The sequence below is a fragment of the Mollisia scopiformis genome (genome assembly GCF_001500285.1).
Source record: "Mollisia scopiformis unplaced genomic scaffold LY89scaffold_23, whole genome shotgun sequence".
NCBI classification, from domain to species: Eukaryota; Fungi; Ascomycota; class Leotiomycetes; order Helotiales; family Mollisiaceae; genus Mollisia; species Mollisia scopiformis.
Genome location: NW_017263603.1, coordinates 558,298 through 575,427, shown reverse-complemented (window position 1 = coordinate 575,427; position 17,130 = coordinate 558,298). Strand labels below are relative to the sequence as shown.

Genomic DNA, 17,130 nt, shown 5'->3' with positions numbered 1-17,130 from the left:
GCCATAAACTCCCGGCGTTTAAAGCTCTGAAAGCAAGTGCCGGGCAGGGATTGCACGGCCTTTAAGTCACACTTGAACGCTATTTCCTTCGGACTGGTCTAGCACCCACGCTCTACACTCACTTTTACCTGGATTTCTTCAAAAACATTACTTCGCCTAAGTTAGAACCCCCACCTTTCAATCTCCCTGCAACCAATTTTCAAGGCTGGTCATCCTGCTGAATTGATTTGTCGTGATCCTGGGTCTTGCCAATTGCGCATGCATGAAAGTCCTCTGCAGCAACGTCACTCTCTACCCATTATGAGTCGACTTTCATGTACTCCCAAAAGTCAACAACATAAATTGCTCACGGCAGGGACTCGTCTGCATCATGCAGCCGCGTTACGCGAGTACGATTGTCTCAGCTAATGCATGATGCACATGAGTGCTCTTCCGACGGCTTCGGCCGGACCGCTTGACAAGTTTGGTATGGATATTGACCAGTAAATGATCGAGTGATATGGCAGATGAATGCATGTTTGTGCGGGGATGCCCGGATCCGTTGGAGGAGACATGGGTTGCAATTGTTTTTGACAACTGCCGGCAGGGGTCACATCGGTTATCATGACTCCTGCACAAGTCTGCATGCCAAGGATATTCTGAGAGCTTCATAATTCTTGATAGAAGTCGGCGGTGGGTTATGGTCCGGACCGACGAAATGGAGATCTTGACCCTTGTATCAGGTTGTGAATGCACAACATTGGTCTTCGGATACATGACAGGTGGATATTGTGTCACTTGAAGGAACGATATATAGCTTATAGGTCTCTCTCTCAAGTTAGGAGAGGTCATCAGTTTCTACTTGTACTTGAGATTACAGAAAACATGGCTTCTCTGTCGATCGCACAGGCCATTTCGGCAAGCATCGGTGTCGTGAGTAAACAACATATACCCCATCTCTCGCGTACATCACTTGATCGTTCACGCTGACCTTTTTAGTGCTTGCTCTATAGATTTGGCGTCATCGTTTACCGGCTTTACTTCCACCCTCTGTCGAAATATCCAGGACCCAAGCATCTCGCTATATCCGGTTTGCCACAAATGTATTACCAGAACGTGACCGGGACATTCTACAAGGACATTCGAGCTCTGCATGATCAGCATGGAAACATTGTTCGTGTAGCTCCAAATGAGTTATCAATCGATGGTTCCATTGGATGGACGGAAGCTTATGGCCATAAAAAAGCCGGGGAGCTAGAGTTCAAGAAAGATAGGCTGTTTTATCGTCCATTGGAAAGTGGTCAAGGTGTTAACGGTAGTGGCGTCCATGATATTTTCACTGCCAGCAGGGAGGATCACCGACGCCAAAGACGACTTATTGCGCACGCCTTCTCGGATGCAGCTCTCACGGAACAAGAAGAATTGATCCAGACATACGTTGATCTTCTGATGACACGATTCAGAGAGAACGCTGCTCTAGGCAAAGTATTGGACATGGTCAAGTTCTTCAACTTTCTCACATTTGATCTCATCGGCGACCTTGCCTTTGGAGATCCGTTCGATTGCCTGCAAACCTCTACCATGAACGCTTGGATCAGTATGATCTACATCTTCGTCAAGGCTTCCAGTCAACTTAGAATCTTCGCTGAGTACCCTCTTTTGAAGCCCCTGCTTCGACTCATCATCACCAAAAGCGCACAGGATCAAGTCAAAAAGAGCATGGATTACACTGGCGAGAAACTTGAAAGACGTCTTGCACTTGGGAAGAACCTGCCACGCAAGGACTTCTTAAGCTACATCCTTCGACACAACGATGAGAAAGGAATGAGCCACCCAGAGATCATGGGAAACTCAGAATCATTCATCGTTGCTGGAAGTGAAACCACCGCCACGCTTCTTTCAGGACTGACGTACTTCTTGGGTCACAACCCCGCCGCTTGGCAGAGACTGACGACGGAGATTCGAGAGAGTTTCAGCTCTGAGAAGGATATCACTATGCGTGCTGCCTCGGCCTTACCATACTTGCATGCATGCATCGAGGAAGGTTTAAGAATGTATCCTCCAGCCGCCTTGACCCCACCGCGCATATCCCCAGGTGCGAACATTGATGGAAATTATATTCCTGAAGGCGTAAGTCACTTCTTATTCCACCCCTCTCATGACATGTTGAAAGCTAATTGACCAAAATTTAGACCAAAATCTGGATCCATCAATGGTCCACCTACCACCGGAACTCTAACTTCGCCATGGCCGATAACTTCATTCCAGAGCGCTGGCTACCACAATCTCATGCCTATTACGAACCTCAGTTTGCAAACGATAATCAAGCTTGCATGCAACCATTCTCCTATGGTCCAAGGAACTGCATCGGTAAAAATCTCGCCTACGCTGAGATTCGCTTGGCCATGGCGAAAATGGCTTGGAATTTTGAGATCGAGATCATGCCTGAGTGTACATCTTGGATGGAAGGGCAGAAGGTTTTCACGGTCTTTCAGAAGCCGCCTTTGTTTGTGAAGCTTCATCTTCGAGCGGGGAGAGAGGAGAAAGAGCAAGTGGAGCAAAACTAGGGTAGTTGAAAACTGGTATGGTTGGATGTTTATACAAATTGCCTGCGGGATTGATGAAGTTGGATATAGACACTGCACGAATGGGACGACCTTTTCATTTCAAAGCCAGCCTCTAAGATATTGAATCAACTTTAGGACTTTATCCCTAAGGCTGAAGCTCCACTGTCACCCCTGCTCGCCAAGTGTCTCTAATCTGATATTCTGTCGACGATAGCCAACCTGGTTGTTAAGAAGTCTTGCCTGCATAACCTGATTGTTGCATTGTACACGAAAGATACATTATTGAGGAATCAAGTGGGCTTTCCTGGACTGCAAGGACACTGAGTCAAAGGTGAACCGATTCAGAAAGCTTGATTGACATCCAGCCCCATTCGTCTATAACGATAATCTCATGAGACCGAGGCTTGCACTGTACTGTGGCGAGTCTCTGTTGAGGAACTTCAAAGTCTGTTCGGCATCCCGCGCGGAACGCGCACATTGCGCGAGTAGCGCAAATAGCGCGAAATGCGCGGATAGCCATGTACGGTCGGCCTTATTTTTTTTTAGAAAGTGAAAGCAAGTCGAATTAATTACCTCTCGGTACATTGTAACCTAAAGGCATAATGTGATCTCATAATGCGTTCTACGTTCAAGGCTCATTTGAAGAGGTATGCTTCCACGGAGCTGTTGTTTATATTGGCTTCGTCGTTCAAATCTGCCTCAACCGAGCTACGTAAACAGCACTCTTAGCGAGAAGTATATGAAAGCCCCGTCGCTTAATCCAACATACAAAAAAGAATTGCCAAAAAAAAATAGGTGTCCTATAGTCTTCCTACAGAGTTCTGAGGTCGCACTGGCCTTCCGCGCAACACACAGTCCTCACAGTAGTCCCCTCTCCATCCCACAACAGTGACAGCGCGGCGCATGTGGCGCCCCCGGTGGAACCTCCCCGTTCCCATGCGATTATACCGCGCGGTATGTACTGTTGATGCCAGGAGCCGCTGCTGCGGAAGACTTTGGGCTGGTAACTGTGAGCAGTTACCATTCAGCTAGGGCTGAAGAAGGGTTGATGGAAGGGTTTTGCTTATTTAAAATTATAAGGCTGTGTTGGTGAGGGGTTAGCGCAAGTCAAAAGCGAGGTGTGTTTAGGGAAGCTAAAGGTAAACAATGAAGATGAGCGCGTTTTGTACGCATCCACACGAAGATTCGCCTTGCCGAGTAGGATGAACATTAGAAAGTCAGAATCACTAGCGTTTGTATGTTTGTCAATTGCATCGGAATTGCATCCTTATCATTGCTGTCCTTGGTTACGTGGTCCGGGGGCTTTTCGCGATGCTTCGATGCCAAAGGCTCAACATTTCTGGCTCTATGAAGGCTATCAATAGCAGCACCGCCATGGTTGGAGCTTTGGAGTGATTAGGATCCTACTGGTGATGTTGTTTCTTCTGGAGCTGGAGATCTTCGTAAATAAATAGTCCAGGTTGCGGTTGCGGTTGCGGTTGAAGCTGTTTACAGCGGCCGCATGACCATCACTTGCCACGTAAATAAGAACAGACCCAGTCAGCACTTTGAGACCTTCACTAAAGCACTTTATTACTTATAAAGAATCGTCGTTAAGATACTAAGTCTCCTCATATCTCTTGCTCCCAGCACATGTGACTGCTATGCAGAGAGCCAAGCGCAGGAATGATGTGAGAGCCTGTTATAAGGATTGCCGATTGAGGCTATGACCTGTCTCTCAACATCAGAGACTATGGCGAGAACATAGACCCGGCTATAACGAGTATCTGATGCTTGCCCTTTCTTTACGAGGATGTTCCTCTGGCGGATGTGCTCACAAGAGAATGTGCACGTGACTGCGCTTTGAATCGAATCTTGAATTGGGTCAGAGGAGAAGTTTCCTAGCAAGCCTATAGCACCCCAGTGGAAGCATGAAGTAAGATACAAGACATCTTGTCTATAAATTAATGTCTTTCATGTTTAATGTACGCAGGTGTTCAAACTTTGTCGCTGGCACGGGTACCTCGTCACATGAGTGAACTTCAAGTCCATTCTGGCTCTGGGATATCACCGACGGCTTCCACATCCCATCATCGACTCGTACGCCTCTTCTCAACTCCACTCAATACAATTATTTAAGGTTAATCTTCGCTTAATCGGGGGGACCTTTCTGCAGTTTGCTTATGTGCGTCATAGGCCGTGGCGAATTATATCTTCAGGCCACCAAATTGCGGAGTTTAGTCCAGGAACTGAGCTCTTAGCGCGTAAGCAAGCTGCATGCTGCCGCACGACTCGTCAACACCGACGAAACATTTCCCCAACTTTCACCCAACAATCACTCCACCAAGTTACACGGCAATGAGGACATTGCAGTAACGATATGATCATTGATGGCGGAATTAAGAAGCCAAATTCCGTCGAAAGCCGTCGTCATGCATGTTTGCAATCGCGGTGGGCCTAGAGTTTAAAATGCTCTCCTTCCCTCAGGTACGGAAGAGAAACATTATATTCGCCTTGAATCTTTCTACTCTCTTCATCTTCTCACGCAAACTTCTTCTCACACAAAACCAATTTCCAACAGCAAGAACAGCTTCAACACTCGACAATGGCTCCTCCATTTGCTCCACCTCCCCCACCTCCCCCACCAGAGTCTCCTCTGTTTCGTCATCGTCAATTAGCTCCCACTGCCAATGTTCGAGTCTCCCCCATCTGTCTCGGCGCCATGAACTTCGGCGACGCCCACAAAGCTCGCATGGGCGAATGTACCAAGGAAACCTCCTTCGAGATCCTGGACACCTTCAAGAAGCTCGGAGGCAACTTTATCGACACAGCGAATGGCTACCAGGACGGCGAATCTGAACAATGGCTCGGCGAGTGGTTGACTTCACGAAAATGCCGCGACGAGATGGTCATCGCCACGAAATTCTCCAGCGCCTACCGCAAGCACGAGAAGGAGAAGATCCAGTCCAATTTCGGAGGCAACGGCACCAAGTCTCTTCATGTTTCTGTCAATAATTCGCTCAAGCAGTTGCAAACGTCGTACATCGATATCTTGTACCTTCACTGGTGGGACTATGCGTCCACCATTCCAGAGTTGATGCACAGCCTCAACGACTTCGTCGCCGCTGGGAAGGTGTTGTACCTGGGTATCTCTGACACCCCTGCATGGGTTGTTTCAAAATGCTCGCGATCACGGCCTTCGCCAGTTCGTCGTCTACCAAGGCATGTGGAATGCATCCATGCGCGATTTCGAGCGTGACATCATCCCCATGTGCAAGGACGAAGGAATGGGCTTGTTGCCATATGGAACCCTCGGCCAAGGACGTTTCCAGACCGAAGCTGCATTCAAGGAGCGCGAGAAGAACAACCCGGGCCGGAAAGGAAAGCCAAAGGCCGTTGAGCGAGCAGTCTCGAAAGTCATGGAGGATCTTGGTTCTACCAAAAAGACCACAATTACCAGCATCGCTATGGCATATGTGATGCAGAAGGCGCCCTATGTCTTCCCGATCGTAGGAGGCAGAAAGGTGGATCATATCAAGGGAAATATTGATGCGCTCAAGGTTGATTTGACTGAAGAGGATATTGCCAAGATTGATGGCGTAAATCGATTTGATTTTGGCTTCCCAAACACGTTCCTGAGTGGCACGCTCTTTGGCGAGGAGGACGACACTTCCGAGACTCCAGAGGGTCCACAGTCTGTGTGGCTAACGAGTATCCTGGGGACGTTTGATTGGGCGATTGGTGGGAAACCTATTAGGCCATTCAAGAAGTAAACAAAGTGGAAGTGCTAGAGAGTAGACTCTGGAGGAGAACATGAAAATTGTTAGCTTTCATTGAATCCCCTTTGCTTAGCTGAAACAAGTTCAAACAATTCAAGAATCGCTGAATGTTCCTCTTCGAAAGTGCCGAAACTGCTTCATCAGACTGACAAAAACGTGCTACCATCCCCAATAATTGGCCCACCAAGCTGCGTAGGATCAAAGTGCTGACTCCAATCATAATTCACGCCCTCATCAATCAGCGACGTCCAATCAATACCCAACTCCGGTCCAGACAAGAAATCCACAGACTCATTCCAAAACAAAGGCTCGAAAGAATTGGTAGCGAGATCAATGGTGCTCGGAAACTCCATCAACCCATCGGTCGGAAAATCCAAAGGCTCCGTCTGAGGCGCAGAATTCCTCGGCTGAATCCTATTGATCTTGACTTTCCCAAAGTACGGTATCACGGCTTCGAATTGGCCGGGGCCTGAATATGTGCCGCTGTACGCTGTGGTCAGGTATTCCAGAATTTCAAAAGCTTGGCCAGCTACGTTGCATTCCATTCTGCTTGCAACTTTCTTCAAACTCGCCGTGACGCTTTGGACTAATTCCCAGTCCCCCTTCTCCCGAAAGGCGCAAGGTGTCGGGCCCCAAAGATGCTTGATGACTAGCACCACCGCTGCGGTGAAGACTTGGAAGTCCATGAGATCGCAGATGATCAATTCCATCTGGTTGTGGTTCCGTAGCGTCTGGTAGGCATAAATCATTTCTCTCGAAGCATCGCAGGCTGCGGAGTTGCTTGGCTCATATTGGCTATCTTCGAATGATTTCAGCATGTAAGGTTGATGCATTACTTTTTGAAGCATATAGAATTGGAGCTTGAGAACCTGGAGGCCGTACACCATTTCTATCGGCGTCGATGCTGACGGCTGAGCATTCCACCAGTCGGATGGAATCTGATGGAGACAGTTTCTCAATTGTTGATCAAGCTGAACCGTGGTCTCATAGTCTGCCGTTGCGCTGTTCTGATTCCGCTCATTGACCTTCCCTGCCATGATGGCTATTTCGTAAATGATGCCTTCTGCAATAGAAGAACCAGCAAGAGGCCTTGATATTCCAGGGTATGAGTCGGTAGTTGCAGAAGGTAGACCTAGTACCATGGAGAGATAACGATCGCCGGCCCAGAGATGCGACCAAATGTTGCGCTCCCTAGCTTTCGTTGTACCATTTGAGCCGTGAAGTCGAAGCAGTAGTGCCAGATTGATTGCCCGTCGTATACTCAACCAAGATTCTCGCGGTTTGCCCATATTCATGTACAGCTTCGCTAGTATGTCTAAGCACTCGAGTCCGTCGATTGTCGGCATCGAGTTTTCGCCAATCGAGAGAAGCATGTCTGCCAACAGGATGTACGAGTCTGACCGTGCCTCTGGGTCAGCAGTAAGGAACGTATGATTGTTTACAACGTTATTTGGGAGTTGTTGTATGCAGAATGCTACGAATAGGACGGCTTTCGCGACTCGAGCGGGATTGTCAGAATCCATCGAACCGTGAATGAAGGATGTAGCTGAGCGAACACTATCGAAATTCTGAGGATCCGGGTCGAAAACTAGACCTTGGCCCTTTTGCCAAATTTTCCAGAAGAGTTGAGATGTAGTGAATATTGTATTCAGATCGTCTGCATTGGGTAGAAGTAGCCTGAATGTTTTCATGCAGCTTTTGAATCGATTATCACGCGGAGTTTTTAGTGCACTCCTTGGTAGAGTATCTAGATCCTGTATGAGCATTGCGTCTTTGAAGAGATTGAGAAGTGGCGCATCGGCAAATGGATCTGTCGTAGAATGGGAAATGGTGCTGGACCCAATGTCTGAGGAGGCTGTTAGGTCTGTCCCGCTGACGGATCCGTTCTCGCTTTGGCTAGATGCGGCTTGAATCCGTCTCAGTACCTCTGCAGTATTGAACTCAACTTGAGTTTGACTGGACGACTCCATACTCAAATCCATAGTATTGCATATCCGACGAACCATTTCCTCGAGATTCGCGAGCTTTTGGTTGACCTCCTGATTGTCTTGGCGGTCCGATGTGACCTTCTTTCCTCCCTGTGGTACACATTCAGCATCGTGTAAAGCACATTCATTGCAGATCTCCTTGTTAGTGCCGAAAATGCATCGTACTTTGCGTCTCCGGCACTCAGCACAGCTTCGGGTGCCTAGGCGCAAACGCTTTGGAGGACGATCACTCGCCGAGCTTGGCGTATTCATGGCTCGAGTAAACGTATCTGGATTGAAGACACTATCTCTTGATGTCAATTCAAGGTTTCATAATGGTGCTGATAGATCACAGATTTGATGGAGATGAGGAATGCGGTCGGCCGACGCGAAAATACTATCAGGGAATCTGATGTAAGCAAGATTACCGAGCCACTAGGTGAGCCGAAGGGGTCGAACCGTAATTGCCGAAGGGGATGAATCGAGATGGATTCAAGAACAGAATCTAGTGGCATGATGATTGGAAATCTTACATTGATTTCCAACGAGAACCTAGTCGATTACAACTCTGACAGTGAATAAATATGCACCTCGACGAATCATTCTCAATCGCACCAATTCGGACGAGTTCGGATGAACGAGTTTCAAAGCAAACATCCCTTGACATGGGAAAATACTTAGCTAAGAATGAGGGCACCAATAGAGTCTTGGATTGAGTCGTGAAAGCGAACTAGTAAGCTGTTTGCATTTCGGTAACATTTGCTTGTTGTCAATGCGACTTCCCGAATCGGATACACAAGGTTGTATATCCGGAATCGGATACCCGAGGAGGATTGATAATGCTGCCGACCTTCATTGAAACTCAGTGATCTACCAAGAACATAAAAAGAATCAGGTATCATCCAAACGATTATCTTCAACAATCAACATATTTGACAACCAAAACCAGCCAGCTTTTCTCTCATCTCAAAAATCATTTCCAGCCACCGCAAACATGAGTCTCGCCGTTGAACTAAATGCAGTTTACACAGACTTTCACTCCACCGCTCCAGTAGCATTGACAGGTCCGATAAAGAAGTCCACCAGCGACTTCGTGGCCTCCTTCAATGCTAATGGCGCGATCAAAGTTGGCGACAAACTTCCTTCATTCCGTCTCAGCGACGCTTCGGGCAAAGAGGTCGACAGTGCAAGCCTGATCGCCAATGGGCCCCTCCTCAGTAGGTTGACTCCTTCCTTGTTTTGTATCTTCCCTAGGAGTCGAGGCTCGAGACCTTTGGGGTCGTCGCCGAAAGCTGCTCATCATAGAAGATATGCTTTAAGTTCTCAGATGAGCTCCTTGGCTTTTAGATCTCTGTCAAGAGTGCTTACTAATTTGTTGGTAGTCACTTTCTACCGTGGAAATTGGTGCCCATTCTGCAACTTGGCACTCCGAGCTCTTCAGAAACATCTCGAAGACTTCAAGGCAAAGGGAGTCACTCTGGTTGCCATCACCCCCGAGCTTCCTGATACTTCTCTCTCCACGACTGAGAAGAATGAGCTAGAGTTCACTGTGTTGTCTGATGTTGGAAACGTCTTTGCTAAGAAGCTGGGGATCACCTTCCAACAGCCAAACGATATGCGATCGGTCTTCGACACAATCGGGATTAATTTCAAGGAGCGCAATGGAGATGATTCTCTTGTCGTTCCACTTCCAGCTACTCTATTGGTTGACAAGAGTGGTGTTGTTCGGAACACCTTCATCGACCCTGATTATGTTCATCGCCTTGAGCCGACAACTGCGCTGGAGTGGGTTGATGCGTTGAAGAACTAAAACAAGACCCTGTACTGCAGACTAAGGATTGCACCCCAAGCACCGGATTTGAAGGGAGGAGTCACAGCAGACCTGTAGAGACCTTGGAATGCCGTGAAGCACAACTTAGCAATGGATCTTCTCTCGAGGATTGAGACTTGAGAACCTGGAATGATGCAATGCCACGTGATTTGAGCAACTGGGAGCTTTCAAGTAAAAAATAAAGCAGAGCACGGTGCAGGGTATAGACTCTTGGGGGTCTTAGGGCTTGACTTGGTCTCATTTGACCTTGACCTTAACATTGAAGCGTGAATTTCAGAAAGTCATGCGTTCACGTGACCGAGACGGTGTGTCTGAAAATAGTGTAACTGAAGCTACTCCTTTTTAGGAGGACGTTATGCAGATGTTTCATGCAATTCCCAAGATAAACAATTAACAGATTACGTCTATTGATAAACGGGAACCCAAAACAAACGGGCGCACTTCAAACAAAGCTATTATCATGAATGAAAAAGCGACACAAAAACACTTTGAATGCCAAGAAGAAGACTCCAAACTTCTGCCAAATCTGTGGGACTTGCTTCGTTTCGAGGAGCGGAATTTGCGACATGCAACAAAAGCGATATCGTGGTGACCATGCCTTCACTTGTATCGGAGTCACCAATTTTGGGGATAAAAGGCCGAGGACTCAATTTGGCAAGAGTGCCATCCAATGAAGGTGCTTAGAAGATGCAGATAGGCGTCAGGGGTATCGACTTAGTAAGCGAGAGTTACACGACAGCGGCAAAGTGGGAGCTTCTTGCCTTCATTGACTAGATGTGGCAACAGTTGAGAAGAAACAAAAATCGCAATCTTATCGCAGTTTGTTTACGGTGCAGAATAGGCATTGCCGGATTGCTGCATAATTGTTGCTCTTGTTTGTTTCCTGAACTGATATTGCCAGAAGCTCAAGAAGCACAAATCGAGAACGGACTTTTCTCTGCTTCGATGAAGCTTGAGATTGGCCACTTTGAGCGCGCCTAAAAACAGGCTGGAGGATAGCTTTCTCGATATAAGCTAGTCACTAGGGTTAAGCTCGCAAAGGAGGCCGACAGGCTGGGTGAGAATGATTCGCACTTCAACGGGAGGATCCATCCCTCCCGAAGCTAGCAGCCATACTGCTGCCGGCTTGGTAGATGAGACGAGTAATCAAGAACTGGCTTCAGCCCTGCCGGTCTCATGTACAGAACAAGAACTGTGCCTCGCCACTGCGATCAAGGCCCAGCCACAACCAATCAAAAGGTTGATGATAAATAGAGCTGCATCAGACACAGCTCCAGCACCTTCAATTCGACCTTCAGGTCTCCCCTTGCAGTTCATCGACCAACAGAAACTACGACAGTCATCAGGGTCTGATCTACGAAGGGTCGTACGCTCTCATGCGCGGAGAGACGTGGACGTAAAGAGACGGCATATCAAAGCCACCCTTCAAGCGAGATCACCCCGACCACTGCTTGAGAAGAAATCCCGAAAGGAGCAGTTGCTCTCTAAATCCTCTCATAATCATGCCGCTGATAATACGAGTTCGGCTAGCCAACTCAACGAGCAAGATTCCCTGGCCTTGCCAATCCAGCTGCACAGCACACCCTCAAACGCTGCACTATCGCTAAATCATGGTATGAGTACCCCGCTCCCCTTATTATACGCCCATGACCCCTAGACGCATTGAGATGATCTCTGACAACATGGTAATTCAACAGAATCTGCGGAGTCTTCATCAATAGCGCAAAGATATTTACACCATATCCAAGGCCATGGTCGAGTCGACGGTGCACCAGAAAGTATCCCAGGGATTGAAATAATGTCAGTCGCTGTGGATCGAGCCCAAGATTTTAGATGGCAGGGCGACGAGATACATGGTGACTACCAAGCGCCTGGTAGCTTCGACTCCCTATTGTCCCCGCGAAATTCATCGTCCATTCTACTGCCACAGACAGGAATACCAAGCCCTTACATTCCAAACAATGCCGACGTTCGCAGCAACCTCGTGGCAGGAACTTGGAGGCATGATCCTTTCAACGTTCATGGCGAATTGAACAACCCCCGAGTCTCCTTCCTGCTCTCTCATTGTGAGTATAGTCTCCTGTGAATGATCGGACCTTGGAAGCGACATTTTTGCTGATTCAAATCTACTAGACAACAATATATTAGCGACTGTCTGGGTTTATGGCGACAAACTTCTCTCGTTTCAGACTTCGAGACCAGAACTTCTTCATACAATCATCTTGTTTACTGCGTCACACCTGCAAGCGCTCACCAACTCGAATGAGTATGACAGGGATATATTTCATCATAGAGGTAGGTGTTGGGATATTGCAAAGAATGGCAATGCTGAATCTTAGCAGGAGAAGCTATTCGAATTATAAATTCAAGCCTGGACGACCCTTCAGAGCAGACGAGCGACCAGATGATCGCAGCGCTTTCATCGTTGATCTTATACGAGGTCAGTACAGCACATCTCTCTTCGTGTGATTGTGCTAACAATCGAGAGGATTCATATGGATCAAAGGAAACTGCTTCAATGCATCGACAAGGATTACAGCAGATTCTCAAGCTTCGATACGCGAAGCCTGATCTTGGGATACATCGCTTTGTTCAGCATATCTTGGCACAGTAAGAGAGTCTCTGCTGAGCTGACTTTCTGCGCTGACTCAGATATCACCAGTCCGCTTGCAGTCGCAGGCGCTCCAGAAGAACCAACGCTCGAAGACAGTCCTATCACGGCATCCATTAGCATACAAAGCACCTCAAAAGAACCACGAAACACTCCACTCGGTCATGCCGTCACCACTTCGTTTCAATGGCTCACCAGCTCAGCAGCACAATTCGAAAGCGCGTCCTACATAAACAGCGACACCTACCAAGTTCGCCAAGACATCGAAGAATTCCTAGAACTTTGTCCCAACTATCCGAGAGAAAAATTATCCTTCGGCTTCCGATCATGGCTCCTCGCTGCAATGGTCTACCTCCACGTCGCCATCGTTCCTCCTTCCGCCATACATACACTGCCCCGCAACGTAGAAGAAATCCTTGCGCAACTAAAGAGCGCAATGTATGGTTCCACGACCGAGAGCCAAACAATATCTGCCTGCTCGCCACGGCTTTGGGTTCTCATGCTCAATGGGTTGTATGCTAGAACTACGGATCCGGTTCTGCTTGGAAGTCCTCCAAAGATGGATTTGAGTACTGTGTCAGCACTTCATTGGTGTCGAGCGCAGTTGCTGTTGAGGGATATACCGTGGGCGGAGAGAAGGTGGAAGCTTGAGCCGATTGAAGATGATTGGGAGTGGGTTCAGGCAAATGGGTTCTGGCGAGAGAGTGTGTCGAAGTGGAACAGTCAATAAAAAACATATTAGGAGATTCATACTCACTTTTTTTGAATCTGAAAATCGGGCGTCTTTTCCATGGGTGTTTGACCACTCGGAGGAGCCGGGAAATGGTCAAATATAAGTCAAACTCCAAGAATTCTGGAGCTTAAGATAGAATTTTGGGAATTTTGGTATCTGCCGTACTCAAAGGCGCCACTTTTCGATGCACCTTAAACTACGCTCGATTGTCGGACTTCAAAAAAGGTTTAGTAGTAGTGCGGACATTGTGGAACTTTTCCTCTCAGATAACTGACATTCTTCTTCGGAGATTCGGGCCTTGCCATGAGAGTGTGTAAAACTGGTGCAGTCATGAGACGATTTGAAAGGCTCATTTAAGTATAAACATTGTCCAACTCTTCTAGCCCGATATCTAACGTTATTCTTCAAAGATGCCCCTGGATTAGATTGAAGAGGATGTTAGCACGTGATGTTGCTATTCCTGGCCATCCGCATCATTTGTGTGGCTGGCTGAACTGAGACATTCGCATCACCTGCGAGGCTCACAGATATCAAATCTATCTACCATGATACTGCTCAACTTGCCACCGAAACCAGTTCACTAACTGTTCCCAACGTAATTTCGAAACCTCTACTATGGGTGCTAAGTGCGTGGATGTTGGTGATGCAAACCCCGATATAGCGGGAATTGGGGTAAGCTGAGCTCAGCCTTATGAAATGTGAGAGAACGCTGAAATCAAAGTGAAGATCATCTTGTCATTCAGCATCCAGGCCGGTATTGCAATTGTAACCTCGTTTTACTCGTTTTATTTGGAGTGGAGGGTGGGCCCTAGAAGCAAATCCGAAGGAGTTGCACCATATCAGGAGCAGCTCAAAATCGCAAACGAAATCCTTCTCCAAGGTGGAGATGTTCAAGTCATGACGGGTATGTACTTGAACCTTCTCCATTCTTGAATAATGAAGATTTGAATTTCGAAATCTAATTCACCACAGGTATCTCATTGCTTCTAGCCGCCATTTCCCAGATTGACAGCCTCCAACTGTATCATCTCCATATCGTGTATGACACCGTTAGCTTTGTCGGGTACGTTGTACCGTATTCCCTTTATTTGAACTTCTCGGGCGGAGCCAGTACTGAGTCTTCGTTAGAATCTCTCTTTGCGCTTCCATAGCATGCTCGTTCAGCCCCGACATGGATGGGAAATACATTCGGTATACACTGATTGCGATTTGGGCACTCTTGTATCTTGCGTATGCTTCTCTTTTCGGCACCCAACTGCAGTCATGGAATTATGACAAGACGGGACATTGCTATATCACTTCGAGGATCGCTACTGCAGATGCGTCGCACCCTTACTTCGATACGATTTACCTTTCGATAACTTGCCTCTATGTGAACATCGCTCTTATCTTTGCCTTCAGCGTCACTTCTAACCAGCCTAAAATCATGTCACAATTACTCTGTATGTATCTTGCCGCACTCCAATTTCCACTCCATGTTTACTCTGTATCTGCTTTACGCAAGTCGAATGAGCCTGTCCTCAATAGTGGCAGCTCAGAACAACAATGGGGCTTCGGGCAAGTTGTTGCTATGATATTGCTTGCCAACAATGTCATTGTTTTGCTGAACGGTATTCAAGGTCTGGACTCCCCTCTATCTCATCGTCTTTACTATATGGTCAAGTTTCTCATAGCTCTGAACAGAATATAGAAAGAAGAGTAAAGCTGATGAATCCGCCACCTCTGAGCCCGCGCTTCCAGCCATACCAACAATGCCGCCTCTTCATCATCATCACCAAGGTACACTAGTAAATCCATAATCAATGGTATAGCTATGATGGCCTAAGGAAACGAGCGACGAATTATTTGCCTCCATGCTTTACGTGAAATAGTACAGAGAGAATAGGAGTCAAGAAATTGATGCACGGTGATAGGTTGTGTGGTTTTAAGGGTGCTAGAATGTGGGGAGATTGTTCCATGGACCTTTCAACTACCTACCTAGGTAGGTAAACGGACCTCGGGAGTTTTGGGTCTTCCACGTGACACTTATAAACAATCATGCGAGCGATCTTCCTTGGAGGTTTTTATTGATCTTTCAGGTACTAGATGTCTCTGAATACCTTGAACGAATTTGCACGGCATGATCTAGTATTCCAAGGAGCTACAGCTCATTCGTCCTGGCCCCATGCCGCTTTGCGGTACCCTGGTCATCCCGTTTGTTCCTTCCTTTCCTCCAATGCCACTCCCCAATTTCCTTCTTCTCAAACTCCAACACTACCACATTCAAACTTCGCTTTGGCTCTACGAATTCTGCAAGATCACAATTCTCTACAAGCCCAAATCGAAGACTCTTCAAATACTCAACACTCAGAACCAACACCATGCCTCCCGCCAAGAACACCTCCTCTTCCTCATCGAAGACCACCAACAATGGCTCGTCCACCAAGGCTACTTCTACAACTCAGCCAGACGATAAGTCCTACAACAGCTTCTACAAGGAGGGTGGTTGGGGCAACATGAAGAACTTCGCAGAGTCCCACGGGCTGAGATTAGACAAACACGAGGACATCGAGGAGGCGAAGGCAATCCGCGATGGCTACAGAGAGCAAGATCAGCGTGCTTGGGAGGAGGCGCAGGCAGCAAAGGGTGGAAAGAATTAGGAGAGACGCTGTATGTCACCAGACTGGTGCAAGCAATATATGCTGACCAGCAGACAGGGTTTCTGATGGGTATCCCAGCAACGGCGAGAGAGTTTCAATTTTTTTTGGAGGAGAGATACATCAGGTGGTGAGGAAATGGATCGGAAGGTGCAATGGAGACTTGAGAGGGACTTGGTCAAACACAGTACAAACACAGCAGTAGCTGCAGCATCAGTAATCAGATACTTTGATCAAGATGCCGTGTGGTATTCTCCAGACTCTTGATCTCCAACTTTGCTCTTCAGAACACTTCCAAGCCTGACTATCAGCTCCTTTCCATGTACGCGTGGCCACCACCCAAGCCAATCTGTAGCAAACCAATTTGCAGATATCAGATGATCTTCACTCTTCAGTATTAGTTTGTCATGCTCACAAGAACATTACATCACACCCATTCATCACTCCCTGGACTTGACCTGTGACTGAAATATTTACCTAGGACAAACGACTCCCCTTCCTATATAACTCCACTATCTCGTACCCTTCCATCCTCTTCTTCCCAAACTCAACCTTCGTGTTGATCCTCATCTCCAAATTCAGACCTTGTTTCCCCGAAACAACTTCAAAACCAAAGAGCAACATGTACTCAGACTCGAAAACTCCTAAGAAAAGAGTGTCCGTTAGGAAGCAAGCTCCTATCTCAAGAGAGACCAAGGAGACTCAGGATACCTTTGACGAAAAGGATGAGGATAAGGCTACCAAGGAGAGCGAGAAGGAAGCTGCTCTGAATAAGGAGACGAAGGAGGAGACGAAGAAAGACTAGTAGAGATGCTGGAGAATGTGGATACTGGTATGTTTTACTCTTTTGTATGAGAGGATTCTGCTAATTGAGCTAGTTTGTTGATTTTGCTTGGTATTGGATTTTGGGTATGGTCTCTTATGTGTAAGGGGATTCTGCTAATTGGGTTAGCTTGAGAATTGAATGCTTGGGCGTTGTGATCATTTGCTTGGTATTGGATTTGGGTATGTTTCATTCCGCGTCGGGGAATCCTGCTAACTTCGTCTT

The 17,130-nt window shown here is 47.3% G+C and overlaps 8 protein-coding genes across 8 annotated transcripts; 7 read left to right on the top strand and 1 right to left on the bottom strand.

Moving 5' to 3' along the window:
* Nucleotides 1-864: 864 nt before the first annotated feature.
* Nucleotides 865-2,546, top strand: LY89DRAFT_739059 (cytochrome P450 3A17; the record flags this gene model as incomplete). The annotated part of the gene is made up of 3 exons (XM_018220435.1): nucleotides 865-912; nucleotides 979-2,109; nucleotides 2,172-2,546. The coding sequence occupies 3 exons, from the start codon at nucleotides 865-867 to the stop codon at nucleotides 2,544-2,546; spliced, it is 1,554 nt and encodes a 517-aa protein (XP_018065987.1).
* A 2,584-nt stretch (nucleotides 2,547-5,130) lies between these two features.
* Nucleotides 5,131-6,298, top strand: LY89DRAFT_700237 (Aldo/keto reductase; the record flags this gene model as incomplete). Its single annotated transcript, XM_018217109.1, has 2 exons — nucleotides 5,131-5,694; nucleotides 5,732-6,298. The coding sequence occupies 2 exons, from the start codon at nucleotides 5,131-5,133 to the stop codon at nucleotides 6,296-6,298; spliced, it is 1,131 nt and encodes a 376-aa protein (XP_018065986.1).
* Nucleotides 6,299-6,444: 146 nt separating this feature from the next.
* On the bottom strand, nucleotides 6,445-8,626 carry LY89DRAFT_654308 (uncharacterized protein; the record flags this gene model as incomplete). Its single annotated transcript, XM_018212295.1, has 2 exons — nucleotides 8,262-8,626; nucleotides 6,445-8,150 (listed from the first exon to the last, which is right to left on the bottom strand). Exons 1-2 carry the CDS (start codon nucleotides 8,542-8,544, stop codon nucleotides 6,445-6,447), a joined length of 1,989 nt encoding a protein of 662 aa, XP_018065985.1. The 5' UTR covers nucleotides 8,545-8,626.
* Nucleotides 8,627-8,805: 179 nt separating this feature from the next.
* LY89DRAFT_688820 (AhpC-TSA-domain-containing protein) lies at nucleotides 8,806-10,485 on the top strand. Its single transcript, XM_018215784.1, has 2 exons — nucleotides 8,806-9,488; nucleotides 9,654-10,485. The coding sequence occupies exons 1-2, from the start codon at nucleotides 9,266-9,268 to the stop codon at nucleotides 10,079-10,081; spliced, it is 651 nt and encodes a 216-aa protein (XP_018065984.1). The 5' UTR covers nucleotides 8,806-9,265; the 3' UTR covers nucleotides 10,082-10,485.
* Nucleotides 10,486-10,892: 407 nt separating this feature from the next.
* On the top strand, nucleotides 10,893-13,659 carry LY89DRAFT_722740 (uncharacterized protein). The gene is made up of 5 exons (XM_018218754.1): nucleotides 10,893-11,715; nucleotides 11,800-12,168; nucleotides 12,236-12,397; nucleotides 12,445-12,712; nucleotides 12,765-13,659. The coding sequence occupies exons 1-5, from the start codon at nucleotides 11,166-11,168 to the stop codon at nucleotides 13,441-13,443; spliced, it is 2,028 nt and encodes a 675-aa protein (XP_018065983.1). The 5' UTR covers nucleotides 10,893-11,165; the 3' UTR covers nucleotides 13,444-13,659.
* A 307-nt stretch (nucleotides 13,660-13,966) lies between these two features.
* LY89DRAFT_722739 (uncharacterized protein) lies at nucleotides 13,967-15,317 on the top strand (the record flags this gene model as incomplete). Its single annotated transcript, XM_018218753.1, has 6 exons — nucleotides 13,967-14,118; nucleotides 14,173-14,350; nucleotides 14,419-14,509; nucleotides 14,575-15,065; nucleotides 15,137-15,225; nucleotides 15,273-15,317. Exons 1-6 carry the CDS (start codon nucleotides 14,062-14,064, stop codon nucleotides 15,315-15,317), a joined length of 951 nt encoding a protein of 316 aa, XP_018065982.1. The 5' UTR covers nucleotides 13,967-14,061.
* Nucleotides 15,318-15,535: 218 nt separating this feature from the next.
* LY89DRAFT_688818 (uncharacterized protein) lies at nucleotides 15,536-16,177 on the top strand. Its single transcript, XM_018215783.1, has 2 exons — nucleotides 15,536-16,095; nucleotides 16,143-16,177. The coding sequence occupies exon 1, from the start codon at nucleotides 15,807-15,809 to the stop codon at nucleotides 16,083-16,085; it is 279 nt and encodes a 92-aa protein (XP_018065981.1). The 5' UTR covers nucleotides 15,536-15,806; the 3' UTR covers nucleotides 16,086-16,095; nucleotides 16,143-16,177.
* Nucleotides 16,178-16,704: 527 nt separating this feature from the next.
* On the top strand, nucleotides 16,705-17,046 carry LY89DRAFT_739052 (uncharacterized protein; the record flags this gene model as incomplete). The annotated part of the gene is made up of 3 exons (XM_018220434.1): nucleotides 16,705-16,886; nucleotides 16,961-16,991; nucleotides 17,035-17,046. 3 exons carry the CDS (start codon nucleotides 16,705-16,707, stop codon nucleotides 17,044-17,046), a joined length of 225 nt encoding a protein of 74 aa, XP_018065980.1.
* Between the last annotated feature and the right edge of the window lie 84 nt (nucleotides 17,047-17,130).

Excerpts from the sequence above, each read along its gene's own strand:
- LY89DRAFT_722740 (XM_018218754.1), top strand. The coding sequence starts at position 11,166 with ATGATTCGCACTTCAACGGGAGGATCCATCCCTCCCGAAGCTAGCAGC. Across the intron at positions 11,716-11,799 it reads TGCACTATCGCTAAATCATG|AATCTGCGGAGTCTTCATCA; the intron begins GTATGAGTACCC and ends GTAATTCAACAG. Across the intron at positions 12,713-12,764 it reads GTTCAGCATATCTTGGCACA|TCCGCTTGCAGTCGCAGGCG; the intron begins GTAAGAGAGTCT and ends AGATATCACCAG.
- LY89DRAFT_688818 (XM_018215783.1), top strand. The coding sequence starts at position 15,807 with ATGCCTCCCGCCAAGAACACCTCCTCTTCCTCATCGAAGACCACCAAC.
- LY89DRAFT_688820 (XM_018215784.1), top strand. The coding sequence starts at position 9,266 with ATGAGTCTCGCCGTTGAACTAAATGCAGTTTACACAGACTTTCACTCC. Across the intron at positions 9,489-9,653 it reads CGCCAATGGGCCCCTCCTCA|TCACTTTCTACCGTGGAAAT; the intron begins GTAGGTTGACTC and ends ATTTGTTGGTAG.